Here is a 17899-nt window from a genome sequence, read left to right as displayed (position 1 = left end):
AGGTTTTTAAAGATGTTACACTTGTCTAACCGCCGCGCACTCTGTTGTAATTGTGGCAAAACTCCTACTCAACAGTAAATGTCAGCGCTGCGACACGAGGAGGGATCTCTTCGCCTTCGTTCCACCTCTTTTCGATCAATGTAGGACGTTTCAATCCCTTTTACGGCAGCCGCTACTTCTATCTTCTTTATATTTGCAGGTTTTTAATGAATGATCAATTTGAAGTTGGAGGGCTGGAGCTATCCTGATGTCTTTCTCTACGTCTGAGTCTTAAAACAAAAAAAAATACCTATTATGGTTCTGATTGCTTAGCAAGGTAAAAAAAAGGACGTCTGTACATGAGCACGAGGACATCACACCCAACGCTGCTTCTCCACAACAGATCACGTTAAGTCCAATAATGTTTAGAAAGATAGCTTTCATTTCTTGGTACTCAGTTTAAAGCCCTGTCACCTCATTTTATGGGAAACAAATAAAAGGCCTGCTTGCTTTATTCAAACATCGTAACATCTTTATTAAGCAAATAACATTATAAATAAAAAAGTGCATAGAAAAATTAAACAGTTTTAGAAATATGTATACAATTATTTACAAACTCAAGGTTTATTTGTACAAGATAACAAAGACACATTTAAAGTCCACATATTTTCTCATTTTTATGTCTTTTACACTTTTTATACTTTAAAATAACCCTACTGTATATATATATACATAGATATATATCTATAGATATATATCTATATATATGGATATATATATTTATCATACAACTTTCTGAACAAATTCTGGGAGAGATGGTCATGGTAACTTCAGGTTTTGACTAGTGCTTTGCATCCTTCAACACACACACACACACACACACACACACACACACACACACACACACACACACACACACACACACACACACACACACACACACACACACACACACACACACACACACACACACACAGAGCTATGCAGGACATTAAAAACCAAGCTACTCTTTAAAGTATTATCCTCTTAAATTATCCTCTTTTTGCAGTATTCACAAAATGTCTGTCTAATCAACTGAGGTAGAATCCTTGTAAGAAGTTGAGAGTGACTTTCGATGGCATGACACATGGAACTCCGGGCTCCGCTCCAGTGACTGGACATGCAGGAAGGGGAGGAGACAACGCATCTAGACAACACTTGTTTCTTACAGGAACTTGGCTCTAAAAAGGTTGCGTGACGGGGGAAATCAAATGACGGGGCGTGAGCGGGCACACTGCTTGCTCCTTACCCCCTGTGGATGACTAAGGCTTTTTAAGTATTGTGTCCAAGAAATCTTTCAAACCAAAACCCCAAAGAAATAAAATGAAAAATAAATTAAAACTTGTTTTAAAAGACCTGCTTTAGAATTACTTGTCTGATAAGGTTGCCAATGCAACACGCGCCTGTCCTGAAACAAGATTCAAGTAAAAGTATGAAAAGAAAAATAAATTGCTAATAAAAAATAAAAAAACAAACAAAAAAAAAAAACGGGGGAATAAATCTCCCACGATACTTTCGCTCAATGATTTATACAAAAAGAATTTAAATTTTACCATTCCAAATTTTGAACACGTGAATAAATATGTCTGAACAGTGTTGATTCAATTATTGAACATTGACTAAAAACAATAATTTACATGATGCAGCCGAATGCAGCTCCATTTCAGACTAAAAAAAAAAAAAAAAAAAAAAGGTCCTGAGACACGTCGCCGTAGCAACATCTAGACTTTCTGTACATTATCTCAGGGCGTTGGGGGGGGGGGGGGGGGGGTCTGACTGATGCAGCTGAAGTACACTCTGGGTTTAACATCCAGGGAACATTAACAGACTCCAAGAATATATATTTTGTACGCCGTTGGTGACTACGTATGTACAACTGTCGGGGCAGCAAAGACTTATTGCAATTAGGTAACCAGCAATTCACATGCGCATTGTAAAAAATATATATTTAAAACAAACAAAATAAAATAAGAAGAAAAATAAAGAGTAATAAAGACACCGATTACTAGCTCGGCCACTCTTGGCTTGATTAGTGTTTGCTACATAGACTGTGCATCGACAAGAAAAATAAAAAAGTTCTGAACGAGATACAACTCTTTTGTTTCTGGAAAATTTTGTTTCTGGACACCGTCTCTAGCTCAAACTGTTTACACTGAGTAAATTCTCGTTTTCTAAGGAAGGAGAGGAAACGGGTGAAAGTGGCAGACCTCGACTGAACGTTTGCCTTCTGGTGGAAATGTCTCGAGCGCGAGCAACTTAAATGTGAGTGCAGGTCGGATGAACATGATTTTAGGAGATTAATGGCTTCATGCTGGATGCCTTGGTCGAGCGTTAATGCTGAAAAAGACCCTTTCAGATATTAGCACCATAGTTATCTTATTTGGAAACAAAAAAAATATATATATGTATCTACAAAGAAAATATTCACAAAAAACATAGAAATATGCAAATGACGGATGACTCGAGTGTAGAAATGAGACAAACTAAAACAAAGTGATTTCCGCCACCGCCCAGTGAGGAGTAACATCACCCCCTCTTCGCCTGGAGGATGGAGCGGGCGCGGTCACGCGCGGTGCAGATAAGATGTGATCCGAAAAAAAAAAAATAAAATAAGGAAATGAATCAAACGTAAGAGGAATCTCTCAAAGCCAACTCATAAGCGATCACCGATGATTGAATCAGATAAGGCTTGACGTGTGCGTCAAAGAAAAAAAAAAAAAAAAAAAAAGAAACTTGCAGGGCGCCGGAAAACTGCCGAAACCCCGGGCCAACCCCTCGAAAGACTTAACGCTGGGTTCTCGTGCACACACCCGTACGCCCGCGGCGGATGCCCGAGCCACGGCTTCCCAGTGTGGTCACCTCACTCGCCGGCCCGCGGCCCCGTGCGCGAGGCCGCGGGCCCGACGCGTTCACGAGAGCAGGCAGGACACCGATCACCGGTTTGGCGCCGGCTTCTCTGGCGCGTGTCCCTTAAAGCGACACCCGTCACCGGTTGTCGGCCCAATCCGCTCCCAGACCCAAAGCCGTGCATCCCCCCCGCCCACCGCCGCGCGGATCAACCCCGCTCCCCGTTCCGAACCGTATCCAGTGAAACCTTAATTTAAGGCGCGATTCCAAAAACGGGGAGGGGGTTCAGTTGAGGAAGCGTCGGCATCGCCGCGCCCCGCAGTTACAGCCCAGCTTGCTGCTGGCGTCCTCGATGGGGAACTTGTAGTCGTAGGTGAGCTCCTCGCCCCGGTAGATCTTCCTCAGGGCGAAGATGACGATGTGCTTCTGACCCTCCACGTTGATGACGCGCGAGTAGCAGTTGGGCTCGCAGGAGTGGTTGATGAAACGCGCCGCGTTGCCATGCATGGTCGCGTCCACCACGTCGAAGTCGTCGATGCGGAACATGTAGCAGCCGATGCCCTGCCGAGAGAAACCAAGAGGACGGCGCCGGTGAGTTTGCCGGAAGTGCGCTCACACGCGCGGCTTTAAAACTCCACGTCAGCTTTCGCGACGCGCGCCATTTTTGCGGTGACGCACTCACCTTGCCGTCGTAGTACTTCTCCCTTTTGTCGCTCAGCACCGATCGGATGACAATGCCGGCGTATTCGATGACCATCTCCCCGGATTCGATGTTCCTCTTGCAGAACAAGCCGCGCCCGTGGATAGCAGACCTGCACCGGGGGAGGAGGAGACCACACCTCAGGACCCTGCACAGTGTCATGGTCCTAACGCCTCCACTGAGACCACACTGAAGTACAAACCTGTACGGCGTTTTTTAAAGAATTGATGCTCAAAGCTCGCGGTACACTTAAAAAGAAGTCAAAGTTTTTGACCAAAAGCACACATCTTCAGAACAAGGACAAATAGACGCGGTGATGTGGGTTCTGGCTGTGTTCTCCGGGCACGCCCCTGAGGAGGACTTTGTTTTTCGTCTCCCTCTCGCTCTGAGAGCTCCCCTCGTTGCGATGGGTCCAGATGCTCTTGCGTCATGGCAGGGGGCGGACTTCAACCTGCCTCTCCAGGGAGCTTGTTTTTTCCGGAGCCACAACATTTGGAGTGTGTCTATATATATATATATATATATATATATACACACACACACACACACACACACACACACACACCGTATCTCCTCAAATATAAACTGTTAAACAAGTTTGAATGTGAGTCATTGTGAGTGTTTTGTTTTTTTTCAGCGCCGAGCGCATCCCATGCCCTTGTGTTCCAGTTTTACCGTGTCTATATTTTACATCTATTTGAATTGTTATGGAGCATCCTGCTGACGGTGTTCTGCCACACGTTCTCCGGTGGCTCTGACGTCTTTTGATCTCGCGCTGAAGGCTACCTCCGCCTTAATGCCGCAAACTGACCGCACTCAACTTTATCAGAGCAGTCGATGTAAACAGCACTGCCTCAAAGATAGGAATGGCAATTGTGCATCAATTTCTATATGCTATGATAAATACATTCTGAATAGCGAGTCAAAAAAAGGTTGGGAAGCGCTGTATTTGAGGGATCTCCAAGTGTCCTGACCTGTACACGCCGACAGCCTCCTTGGACGTTTTCTCCAGGTGCCTGAAGCGCATGGCCATGGGCAGCTCCAAGCTGGTGGCTCTTCTACAGCGGAGACCATTTCACAAGAAAGAAAACAAACTCAGAAACAGAACAAGGACCAGGATTAACAACTGTAAAGGCTGTAAATGGAGAGTAATACTTAAAATGATATTTAGAAGGAGAATCTCAATCTGAAGACAAACGTAAAAAATGTATTCTTAGTAAATATTTCTATATACACACCCACACACTAAATACTTAACTTACAGGTATATTACTGACAGTTCATAATAAGCTCAATAAAAAATATTTGAATATAAAGTATTTATTTTATAAGAATTCCCTATGGCTGCAGTGTACAGGGAATTCAGTGTAGCTGCAAATTAAACAAACTGAACTCTTGACTATTGAGTTCTAGTGCGACATCTTTCTGCTTTGGATTCAAGCGGTCATAAATATTGTTACATAATAACAGTGATTTACACCACATTCCAAATTATTATGCAAATTGGATTTAAGTGTCATAAACATTACATTATTTGTTTTTCAATTAAACTCATGGATGGTTTTGTGTCTCAGGGCTCTTTGGATCACCGAAATCAGTCTCAGACACCTGTGATAATTAGTTTGCCAGGTGAGCCCAATTAAAGGAAAACTACTTGAGAAGGACGTTCCACATTATTAAGCAGCCACAGGCTTCAAGCAATATGGGAAAGAAAAAGGATCTCTGCTGCCGAAAAGCCTCAAATAGTGCAACGCCTTGGACCAGGTATGAAAACATTAGATATTTCACGAAAACTTAAGTGTGATCATCGTACTGTGAAGAGATTTGTGGCTGATTCAGAGCACAGACGGGTTGGTGCAGATAAAGGCAGAATGAGGAAGGTTTCTGCCAGACAAATTCATGGGATTAAGAGAGCAGCTGCTAAAAAGCCATTACAAAGCAGCAAACAGGTATTTGAAGCTGCTGGTGCCTCTGGAGTCTGTGAACCTCAAGGTGTAGGATCCTCCAGAGGCTTGCAGCTGTGCATAAACCTACTATTGGGCCCCCACTAACCAATGCTCACAAGCAGAAACGGTTGCAGTGGGCCCCGAAATACATGAAGACAAATTTTCAAACAGTCTTGTTTACTGATGAGTGCCGTGCAACCCTGGATGGTGCGGATGGATGGAGTAGTGGATGGTTGGTGGATGGCCACCATGTCCCAACAAGGCTGCGACATCAGCAAGGAGGTCATGTTTTGATTTGGGCCAGAATCATGAGGAGAGAGCTGGTGGGCCCCTTTAGGCTCCCTGAAGGTGTGAAAATGACTTCGGCAAAGTGTATATAGTTTGACTGAGCACTTTCTTCCATGGTACAAAAATAAGAACCGTGCCTGAACTCACAAGTTAAATGGATGCAAGAATTGCGAAAGAAGGGTCCTATGTTAACAGGGAACTTGGCCTGTTCAGATGTTTTTGATTAAAATAGCTTTTGATTTCAGTAAATATGACCTCCTAATGCTGCAAATTCAACAAATGACCATTTTCAGTTCTTTACAACCTATAAAATGTTTTGAAACTCTGTTGTGCATAATAATTTGGAACAGTGTATTTTGAGTTATTTATTTTGGAAAAAAATACTGTTATCATTGGGAGGTTTGTTCAATAATGTTTGAATTATACCCGAACGGTTGATGACTTGAAAATTATACTGACTGTCATTTGCATCGACTATTTAGGAAAATCAGAGAAAAATATCGTTTGCATAAAAATTTGGAACGCTGTGTATATAATAACGTGACTATTTCGTAAGATAGGATCATTCCACAACTATATGTTTCCATCCAAAGGGCAATTTCAAACCAATTTTGAAATGTCAAAATAAAATGCAAAATAGGTGCATTTTTATGAGCTGAGTTTAGACAAATTGATTTGACTTTCCAAATGTCCATGTTCCGTAGTTCAATGTCAATACAAGTGATGATCTTCTCGAGGTAGACGTGAATTATTACACCATTTAATGAACTATTCAAATTGAATCGAAAAAACAATTCAATTGTTAATCACAGTTATTTGTCTGACATTTAATCTTCAACTAAATTGATCGTTACAGCCTGACTGTGGATGACACATTACACTACTAAAAACTGACTATATTACAACTTGTGTTTGTTTACTGATACATAACTTCCACTTTTATAAGTAGTAATGCAAAAGTTAAGTTCAAGCCAACTACAACCCAGCATCAAATCCTCCCACACACTCGCTTGACCAAATGTTGCTAAGCTACTTACAATTCTACAGTAGTTTCAATAAGCAACAAGTTAGCGACCGTACTCCAAGCTCATAAAAGCATATTTATTATTTTTACACATTATTATGTAAAAATAATTATTACTCATGTAACTGTTATTGTAAAACAAAATGAATCACATTTGTGACCCAATAAATAAAATGAAGACTTGTGGCGAAAGACCCCGTGGCTCCAGAACGCCTCCTCATTTCTGAGCTTGAGAACCACAAACATAACATGAGAAGCGAGAAGTCAGACCTGGTGGACTTAAGAAGGACCTCATCTTCCTCATCATCGTAAGGTCCTATGTCAGGCAGCTGTCTGTGCTGAGAGGCCAGGAAGTTAAACATGTCAAAGGTGGACTTCCTGTAAAAAAAAAAAAAAAAAATGTAAATAAAAAAGACGTTATGGCTGGGTAGATAATAACTATCAGGGCAGAGGCGTTAGGTCTTGTGATGAGTGATGGACATTTTTCTTGGAGTGGATGACATGGAAGTAGAAAAAGAACAGAGAACAACAGCCACATCCTCTGTTTTTTCAGGTGTTTTTAAAAAAAAAGTAAACTACATTTAAAACCTCATGTGATGGAAAAATATACAAGTCCATAAGTTAATGTAATTTTAAATGATAATTGATCAATACTGAGGGAATTTATATTGATAGGAATATTATCCCAACAGAGCCCAGTCACATCAACTGAAATGTTGATTTGCTTCAAGGGGAAATTAACTCCTGGCCAAGATGAGATGCCAGGGGATTTCAAAATGTTTTGGCAATTTTAAGTTTTGAGGGAGAAGCTGCAGAAGAGTAGCAGCAACATCCAAATGCATTCAGCACCAGCCAAAGCAATACACTATATTCTGCTAGGTCCTTGGTCTTAAATGAATGATTTCATAAAAAATAATAATTACAGTTAATTATTCGTTCCCGTTGGCCAGTATGTTAATAGTTCTTTCAACTGGTTTTCAAATACAGTATCACATTCACATATTCTTTTGTGTGTTTTGTTTGAAGGAAAGGAATTGAAATAGCCACGCGGGGACAAAGTCATATTGTTCTGCCATAATTCCTGATTTCACCATCCAAACCAAACTACTGAAAGAACCAACTAAGAAGATGCTTTCGACTACATGAATGAATGCTGCCTGAAATTGAACATGTCAACGGATGGGTACGGGAGAATGTCAAGACCTCAGGTACAGCTCGGAGCGGGCGCAGCCGCTGGGGTTGACGGGGAGATCGTCCTCCTGGGTGAACTGCTTGAAGAAGCGGAAGGTGTGACGCTGACAGCGGTGGGCGCCCTGGAGCTGCTCCACCAGGAACACCACCGCGTCGTGCATGAGGCCCACCATACGGACGCCGGTCATCCCTAGGAAGGTCAGCTGTTTGAGCTGGGCGATGGCCCGCGCCTCCTGCACGCCATCGATGACGGCTCTCCAAGCCACTGCAGGGGGAGAGCAGAGAAATGAGCGCCAAGAGCCTTCCAGAAGAAGGAAAAGTAGGGTGGATGGACCTCCATGACGATCAAACATTGCAAGCATCATAATAACGCCGCCAACTTCAACGGACCACAATTATAACGCCGGTCAAACATAATTTAACCCTTATTATGTAAAACAATCAGATTTTGTAATTTCTTGCTGCATTTTGTAATAACACACACACACACACATTATAATTAAAAGACATTTTGCATTAATACAGCACCATACACAAAGTGTCAAACTTTACCACTTTGTTACATTTTCCTTTGTTTCAACCCTCGCAAAATGTAATAACCACCATTAAGAAATACATTATTGCAATATGCAGTAAATACATTCAAAATACAGGTGTTATTAATTAATACTAGTCATATTTATTACATTTTGGCCATTTATTACAAAATGCTGAATTCTTACATAACGTGTCATTACAAACCTTTGTAATAACACATTATTGTAGAACTTTGTTAGTAAAGCGTAACCAGTGACTGATTTGTTCAAGAGCCCTACCCTCTATGCAGTCCGCCTCCGTGCTGAAACCATCATCGCTGGTTATCTGGAATCGTAGATGTGGCTGGTCTCTGCTGGGGGGGCACTTGTCATCCTCGTTTGATTGAAAGCTTTCATCGTCTGAGCTCGAGGCGGTGCCTGGTGCAGGAGTGGTTTTAGTTTACGGAATAAACACTTTCTTCTTGACTACTCCGGGTGTTTTAACATGGCACAAGAGCACACAACAAACAAACAAACACATAAATAAATAAATAAATAAATAAATAAATAAATAAATACCTGAGTACTTCTTCCAGTCGGTCAGGCCGCTGTGTCCGACTGCATCCCAGGCGGGTTGTTTCCCTGCGTCCCACCGTGACTGAGTCAGACTGTCCCAAGACCCTGACCTGCAGCAGAAAGCACTGTGGGATTTGCAAAGGACAATGCAAAGCAGTGCAACACAAACCAAACAATCCAGAGAATAAAATATATATACTACCGTTCCAGGCCTATTGATTCTTGAATATCTTCTGTACATTATGTAAACAGCTATCTTAAAATATGTTATCTTTTTTGGGCCAATATCCACATCATTATCGATGTTGCATAGATATATACCTAACGGGTGTCTTCACTTAGATGCTATTTTTGTGAGAAACACATAGAAATTATATAAAATACAACGTACTATGCATTGAGAAATATTTCAAAGATTTCATTTGTTTGGTTTTAGTGGAAAACCCATACATAGCAATTATGTTAACAGCGTAAAATCAGAAAAACAAAATCCTGTATCAGATTGAAGAAACAGGGCACTGCAAAAATGTCCACTCTGGCCAAAATATCAGACTCCTTCAAAAGGAGGTAATGTAAGCTTGACATGCACAGTATTTTTAAAATAGTGCTGTGTAGTTTTATATGCTCAAAACTAACACTAAAGTGGTTGCCAAAACTGAAAATATGGTTGCCATTTTTAGTCACCTTATATTTTGAGTAATTAAGATATGATGCGGTTATACGTCGGATTAATAATGAAAATGTGACAAAAAAGCTTTATCACAGTAAGTAGTAAAGTAGTTTTGTTTTATCCGATACTTTACAGAATGTGAGTCTTCAGAGGAGAAGAACCACAAGTCAAGACAGACAAGAACGGTGATAACACCAACTCCTCTGGTCTCCAGGGGTGCAACAGATCACAAAACTCAAGGTTCGGATCGTATCACGGCTTTGAGTCACAGATCGGATCATTATTCGCATCAGCAAAAAGAAAAAAGGGAGATAAATATAACTTTGCTTTCCATTGATTCTGTAAAACACTTAAAGCAAGGATCTTTTGCCCATGGTCTTAAATTATAACAACATTCAAGATGTCCAATGTTTAAATAAAATCTTAAAAATATTCAATCATTAATTGTTAAAAAAATATGACTAGAGCCACCCCCAGTCACTAAATTTAATTCCAGTAAGTAACCAGTATCATGATAAATTGCTCATGTTTTTTAACAAATGTAATGTCATGAAAATCGGTTCAAAATTAAGCGAGTTGCAGTCGATTTTGTACAGAAGTCTGCATCGCTCAGGCGTATAGGTGAAATACAGCAGCTCATTCACGATATGTCGTAAAGTAGCAGCAACATAGCACAACGCACCGTTAACCAACCATTGTGCTCCAGAGTAAAACGCAACACTCATCTGTCTTGTCTCTTATTTTCACTGCAACTCTGCCATCTACCTTGAGGAAATTATTGCTTTAAAAAGTAACAGCGGCAGTTAAACTGTATTTCACTACGATGGCTCCATTTTGCAATTGATCTGCGGTACAGTTTGACCAAATTGACTCGAGAAAAAGACATTCGTCTAAGACCCAAAAGAGAAAAATACCTTTTCTGTATATTTTTATTTTTGTTTGTTTTGTAGGTAGACACTATCTTTTCAGTTAGTTTGGGGTTTTTTTCTGTCTAGTTTTAACTATAATGTTTTTTCAAACCTAGTTTTAGTTTTTCGTTTAAGTTAACTGTACAGGGACGCAAACACATGAATGGTGAAAAAAGGTCTGAAATATACTTAGGGTGGTAGCCAACGGTTTTCCGAGTTCCCATGAACGCATCACTTCAACAGGCATTACAGTTTTCAGAGCCCGTGAACACAGCATCACTTCCTGCTTCGGATCGCTTTCAACCGAGACAAGAGCCGCATCCGTGTCTGTGCTAACGTAATGTATCAGAGAACGGGTGCACTAGTTAATTGAACGCGGATGGTGTCGTTCTCCCAGACAGATACAACCTTTTTTTTTAATAAAATATGCTAAATTGCCCCCCCCCCCCAAAAAAAGACTCTTCAGATCGGTTTGGATGATTCACACAATTAAGTCACCCAAATTGACGTGAACAAAGCTACGTTCACCAAACAGCGAGTTGTTTGCATCTGATACTGTAATAACCTTGCTCTACTGTCGTCCAATAATACAATAATTCACTCTTCGGCTGACAGCAGGCCGGAAGGAAAGATGCTCCGCGGTGCACTGGGATTTTATAACTGAACTATGAGCAGGAGGCACACTTACTTCTCTGACTGTGTGGAAATCGGATGTTTACACATGACAGATGACGAAGAAAGGCATTAAACCGTGAACAGGTGCAACCGTTACTGTCGAAGCCTGTCCTACATTAAATAACTACGAGTACTCTTACCCTGAACTGTCGGAGTCGCTCATACACTCCTCCTTCATATTGTCCAGATTTAACACTCCTTTCACAGTTGGCGTCTTGATGCGAACCCCTAAGGCTCGGCTGGAGATGCTCGGAAAGCTGGGTGTGTGGTGCTCCTCCACCTCCACCGGAGGTTCCGGTTCCAGGAAGTCGCCTTTGGACTTTTTAGTGATGATGCGGTCTGAAAGCGAGGACACTCTTTTCATTCGGACATGGGTCCGAGTGCGGGGCGCCGAAGCCGGTGGTTTCCCATCTGGAGGCTCTGGCTCAATTAGCAGGTCTGGAGGCAGAACCAGTGTGGAAGGGCTCAGCGTTCGAGGCCCACTCCATTTTGGGGTGTAGTTGCTGGCCATCGCTTGGTTGATAATAGCTTGGGCACTTTCAGCAGGAGTCATCTGAGTTTTCTCAGTCAAAGGAGTAGGTAGCACTGAAGTCTTGGCCGACTTGGACTTCCGAGACCCACTTGCCTCCTTCTTCTTCTTCTTCTTCGGCTTCTTTATCTCAGGAGTAGGAGACTCTGATGATGTTTTTGAACTCTTCATCAGCTTATTGACTTCAACAGGTGCCATTGCCCCATTGCTATTATGAGTGAGAAGCTGAGTAATAGTGGTTTGATTCTGAACTACAGGAGTGATCATTTGAGGAACCGTTGTGGCCATGCTGGCCCCGGGAGCTGGGGACATGTGACCAGCCGCTGCCAGGGTAGCAGATAGGGCATTGCTCTGCAAAAGGCTGGCTATCTGAGTGACGCAATTGTAAGAGGGAGAGTTTGGTGTGGGCAGCTCAAAAGTGTTGTTCTCCGGGTTCTTTACGAAGATCTGGCCAAGGCGGTTGACCAGCAGAACGTGCGGCGTAGAATCCACGTTGGGGCCTCCCACTTCCTTCACAGTAAGGATTGCGTGTCCGGGAAGAGCCTGGGGAACCAGTGGTTGTTGGTGCTCTAAAGCAGGCCTGGGGGTGGCAAAGTTAATGCAGATCGAGTGACCGGATGAAGTTTCCTTCTGTAAAGAGGATGAGTTGTAGCCATTTATCAAGACAGGGGTGGAGGTTGGCTGAGCGACGGATAAAGTCGATGGACCCTGCGTCATCAATCCGGCAGGCACCGATGATATGGAGGGAGAAGACGAAACGATGGTGATCGCTGTAGAACCTAATGGCTGCACTTGCGTGGAGAACATGGGTACCGGGACAGATCCGTAACTTCCCCCCGTGTGATTGTTGCTGGGCGACGCTGACATTAACGGGTCATTGTGAGCGTCCACATTCAGTTGCATTTGTGTTACATCCCGAACTGTACTGAGGGATGTTAGCTGGTTACAGAAAGACTCTGGGAGGGCTGAGTTTTGTGAGGATGTCACTGGCTGGAGTGTAACGCTAGTCAGCGGAGGCTGGTTGAGGTCGGGCAACGAAGGAATCATGTCCACAACCACCGGTGAAGGGTTGGGCGTGTCAGTCGGGATTGGAGAGGAGAGCTGGAGGAGATCCATCAGTGAGCACTGTTTATTGACGGTTGAATTTTCAGACGCTTCTCCAGTGTTTGTTGTTAAATGGTTCACGTACACAGTTGACGCATCACTTGATTGCGCAAATTTGCTACCGTCAGCTTTAGAGAACTCCGATTTCTGTGCCTCCACCGGTACGCCTTCTAGTAGTGGAACCAGTTCAGTGAGACGGGTGCCTGGAGAGGTTGTATCACAACTTTGTAGAACAAGAGGTGTCCCGATGGGGAAGGCCAAACTAGAACCTTGGAATAAATCTCCCTGACGCTTGGCATCGGGTACATTTTTATTTTTTGGGTTGGGCGTCCCATCGGTAACAGATTGGGAACAGCACATTTGGATGTCTGGAGGAGTTAGGGGGCTGCTCTGTTTGAGTGGCGTGACCGTGAAAGTCTGTGGAGGAACAAAACTTGTGGCCAGATGGTTGAAATTGGTAATGTCATGTGTTTTAGCCGGCTCCTGTGGAATTCTGTTCATATGAATTTGACTGGAGGAAGAAATGGCAACTGAGGAACACTCGGTAAGCTTGGATGACTGTTTGGGAACTGGACTCTCTGCATCCGCGCTTGGCCCATTTCGTGACGTTTCGGATTCGGGGCGCATGTTGAGATTTTTGGCTGGGATCTGAGCTTGAGTAGAGCCCTTCATTTTGAGAGCATCATCACTGTTGGTTATACTGGCATCACTCTCTGTTCCGTCATCGACACCATCGAGCTGAGCAATGGGCCGGGCAGAAGGGGAAGGCGGAGACTTGGGTTGGTCTCTTGAGCCAGGACAACTCACTATTGTCCGTGAAAAATCAAAATAGTGCTCCATGTCATCATCAGATGACGTGTTCTCCAAGTCACCCTTGATTGAGGCTCTTGAACGCAGGAGGGATGGACCACGAGTCTTCCTCTTGTGCTCCTCTTGGGTTTCCCCCCAAAATTCATCCTGGCCATCGCCCTCCACCACTATCTGACCCCCACAGTTCATCGCCACGCCTTCATTCAGGAGTGTCTCCTCGATCTCTGTCTTGAGATCAGAGCCCAGACTCATATCTGGGTCCTTGTGGAATGACCCGTAGGGGGGTTCTTGGTCTTTGTGTTGGCCTGAGTTCCTCAGTGGTGATGTTCCATTTGCGGTTGAAGGCTCTGGTTCAGGTTCAGGTGAAGCAAGGAAATTGTGCGGTACCTCAACAGAGTCGGACTGGCTCAAGTCGAACGCTAATCGGGGTCTAGGGGAATGCTGTATGGGTGAAGAGAAGGACAAACTGGGCGAAGGCAAACTTCGGCCAGCATCTTGCCATGGAGAATGAGGAAACAATGATGAGGTAGAATGGGCCATTGTATTCCCGGGGCATCGGACAGAGGAAGCACTGCGACCTCCAGCGGGGCGGGGTGGTGGAGAGGTAAGCAGGTTGTCAGTAGCACCAAGTGGGAACAGTGCGGAGGAAGGAAGTGAAGACTTTCCAGCTCGGAGGGTAATCGGCCCAGGCAAGGGTCCGAGAGGAGGGGGTGCGATGTGACTTCGAAGGCCTGAAGTCTGGGAGTGGGGGCTGTGGCGACGAGGTCTGCGTGTCTCTTCCAGATCACTTATAGTTAATATGTGGTGCGGTTTAGACTGCGTTACCCCTTCGAAGAAAAAAATAAAAAATAGAGTTGATGAATTCCCACCTTTTTTGCGCTCTTGATTTATCAACAATCATTTGAAAAACGTTTTAAAAGGAATTCACTTCCCACGTTTACCTGGTGATGGCAAAGGCCGGGACATTCCGCCAGCCGGTCTCCTGGCTTGCGGATAACTGGGAATCTTTGGCTTTGCTCCGTCAGTCTTAGGTTGTGGAGCGGGGTTTCTGAGCACTCGATCAGTCAGGGATTGGAATTCAGACACTTCAGCAACTTGGCCTTCGGATTCTAGAGTAAAGTTTTATAAAACAATACAATCAATACAGGTAAATTCTCAAATTTTCAAATTCAAGGCTGTCATCTTTTCTCTCCTGTACTTGTATTTTCATTAGCCGGGAGACCCTGACCTGATGGTGAACATGGGCTGTGAGCAATGGTATGATTGTCTCCCTGGTCGGGCATCTCTTCAACAGGTTTCTCGGGGACAAGTGGTCGGTCTTCCCGAACTGTGCAAGTATATTTGCACCGGCGCAGTGGGTTCACTGTACTCCAATACCAACGCGAACACCTCAGAAGGAGAGGAGAGTTTTTCAAGTGCTACTCATTCATTGTGCTCACTATGATTTACGACCAAGTGAAACATTGAAAAGATTAACTAAGTAAATAATGTACGCAAACAAATACATAAAAAGAAGAAAAAGTCAACTTACTGGAAACCCACAGGAAATAGGTTTCCTTTGCTAGCTGACAGCTCCGTGAGAACACCCAGCTTGTCAATCAGTAAAGAACCTGGGGAAAAAAGCCAAAGATATTTGGAATTAACAGTCTCTCTCTCAACCTTTATAACACATTACACCTAGCCACCAATGAGTCAAGCAGACAATATAACAAGTTAATTACCGATCATCACGTTGATGGATTCTGGCTCAAGCCCAGTCAAGAACTTTCTGCGAAGATTAATACCCTCAAAGTCCACGTACACTCTACGCTTGACCTCAAATCCTTGAGCTGTTATCATCTGTTGGAATGGAACAGCAAAGTGACAAATGTCTGTTGTTTTAGGTTTTAAGGCCAGGTGGCACACTTCAATATCTAAAGAAGCCGTTGGGAATGACAGTATTCACCTTGCCGCTGATGAGCTGTCTATGTTTGTGGCAATAGACCTTCTTGTCGTCCTGGAACACACAGTGGCGGGAACGAGCACACATGAAGTGGTAGTTGCTCTGACAAGAAGTGAGGCAGCAGCCCACCGTGGCGCCAGTCTGATTACAGCGCTCGCATCGCTGTTGGGAGGAAAATGAGACTGTCAGTTCAGACACCGCTACGTTGAAAGAGCAATTATCTGAGGAGTATTGTTAAAAAACTTCCCATTAAGATGACACATAGGATGGCTTACATGACAAATAACTTTATTCTGAACATAAACTGAGGAACTGACCATGAGGCGACCCCTCGTCACAGCACTGTGCACGTGGAGCAGAGAGCCGTCGTCCTCCTCCAACACCTCCGCTGACCACAGACAGCAGTTGACGTGCGCCCACTCGTTCTGACCAAGGTAAAGCAACCTGCCCGCTTCCTGTGAGAGGACGTGCAGAGGAAGGTGCAGAGCTGTTCAAGGTGCATGGTTGTAATGCATTGTACTGCACACAGACCACATTGTGTAAGACTTCCAAATCAATATCAACTGACTAGAAATTGGAATGGCATAGTTCAAACACTCAACATTGTCAACCACATCATGATGAAAGACAAATCAATATACAACCCTGTCTGGACTCAATATTGATGTCAAATAAGTTGCATGTCTGCCAAGAGTTCCAAACCTAGTGCCCACTCCATGTATCTATAGTAATGTAAATGCTGAATGTTGATGCCGGACAGTGCGACATAATTCTTGCGCTGATATATTTCCATCATCTTTCCATTTCTATCATTGATTATGCCAACTTTTCAAATCATATTAACAGAAAAAAAAACACAGAAAAAGAATCCATTCACTAGAAAACAAAACAAAACAAAAAAAAAAAACAGACTATGAATGTTGAACATGTAAAACCGAAACGTTTTTTAAAAACAATGTAAGTCTGGGGACAACCTTCCCATTTGGCATTTTCAATGTTCAATGCCCGGGCACTTACTTTTTTTTTTTGTTGCTGACAGAAATCACTAAACAATTGATCAAAATCCAAAAAATTTATCTTTGATTTAAAGTGTTTTATTAATCAATTATCAGGAATGAATCATTCTGAGTTGCTCAACTTCAATATAAACATTGAAGCTCCATCACCATAGTGATTCAGACCATTCAAACCAACGCCATCTCCAATAACACGGACAGAAAGCAGCAGGACCCGCCATGTCGCATCCACTGCATAACTTTGTCAGGTATTTAGACAAACAGCCTAAAGGCAAACTTACATTAGGTTTGGCATCGCCATATCTTTGGCACAAAGAACACTGTCTCTCATCCTCTTTAGTCCACCCCGTGTCTGGATCCGCCTTAGAGAGCCTCCCCCTTTTCCCTATGTGAACACACAGAAGCAATGATTTGCAAATATAAAATAAGAAAACAAAGGACCACAGGATGCATATTATTGCACTTACTATTCATTTTTCACAACTTCCTGGGTTACCTTTGTATTTGAGCCTGAAAGCTCGACTGGTCTTGAAGTGGTTTGTGCTGGACGCTTCACTGGACAGCGGAGAGGCCACCTCTTCCTGCTTGACTTGTAGGTTCTGCACATTGGCCTCCCTTAGGACGCCCAGCGGAGCCCGAGCTCGCACTTCCTCCCTTTCCCGCCACTGAGCATAAACATGCTCAGTCGTGGGAGGATAAACGGCATGAGATAGCATTCCCCTATGACAGAAAGTGTGCAGGTAAATAAACTTTTTCATTAAAGATGAGTTCTAATATAAACACTGTCATATGACCAAAACTACAGCTTAGCAATTTGATTCTTCTCTGAAAGTACGGACAACGTTTGCAAAGAAACAAAGCCAAAATCCAATTGTAAACAATCCAAAGACAGGAAGAAATCACTCACAAGGGCAAGTCTTTGGTGCAAGGCTCCCACACTTTTGGATCTTGACTGTTGAACCAATTGAAGACTTCCTCGAGAAGCTAGAAGCAAAAATGTGATCGTGAAGTTTGTACACCATCAGCTCCACAAGGTGTCCACTGTTTACTCAGAACACGAGGAGTCACTTCACACAAACATCACATCACTCTAAGTTAGAATAAACCATCAACTGGAGGCAGGTTGGACTTCATTTAGGG

At 43.3% G+C, this 17899-nt stretch overlaps 1 protein-coding gene across 1 annotated transcript in view; it reads right to left on the bottom strand.

Moving 5' to 3' along the window:
- Positions 1-3150: 3150 nt before the first annotated feature.
- The window catches only part of kmt2bb (lysine (K)-specific methyltransferase 2Bb), a gene marked incomplete at both ends in the record, with an annotated part of 33227 nt that continues 18478 nt past the window's right edge, over positions 3151-17899 (bottom strand). Inside the window, 17 exons of the mRNA XM_080004691.1 lie at positions 3151-3426; positions 3548-3677; positions 4540-4623; positions 7094-7201; positions 8027-8279; positions 8830-8967; positions 9109-9215; positions 11499-14628; positions 14743-14910; positions 15030-15190; positions 15333-15411; positions 15523-15640; positions 15747-15905; positions 16061-16198; positions 17041-17144; positions 17256-17479; positions 17667-17743. Of these exons, the coding sequence (XP_079860817.1) occupies positions 3151-3426; positions 3548-3677; positions 4540-4623; positions 7094-7201; positions 8027-8279; positions 8830-8967; positions 9109-9215; positions 11499-14628; positions 14743-14910; positions 15030-15190; positions 15333-15411; positions 15523-15640; positions 15747-15905; positions 16061-16198; positions 17041-17144; positions 17256-17479; positions 17667-17743 (5454 nt within the window). The remainder of the gene's footprint in view (positions 3427-3547; positions 3678-4539; positions 4624-7093; positions 7202-8026; positions 8280-8829; positions 8968-9108; positions 9216-11498; positions 14629-14742; positions 14911-15029; positions 15191-15332; positions 15412-15522; positions 15641-15746; positions 15906-16060; positions 16199-17040; positions 17145-17255; positions 17480-17666; positions 17744-17899) is intronic.

The sequence above is a fragment of the Zeus faber genome (assembly GCF_960531495.2).
Source record: "Zeus faber genome assembly, chromosome: 8".
NCBI classification, from domain to species: domain Eukaryota; kingdom Metazoa; phylum Chordata; class Actinopteri; order Zeiformes; family Zeidae; genus Zeus; species Zeus faber.
The sequence above is the reverse complement of the archived record's forward strand: the minus strand, read 5'-3'. Positions and strand labels throughout refer to the sequence as shown.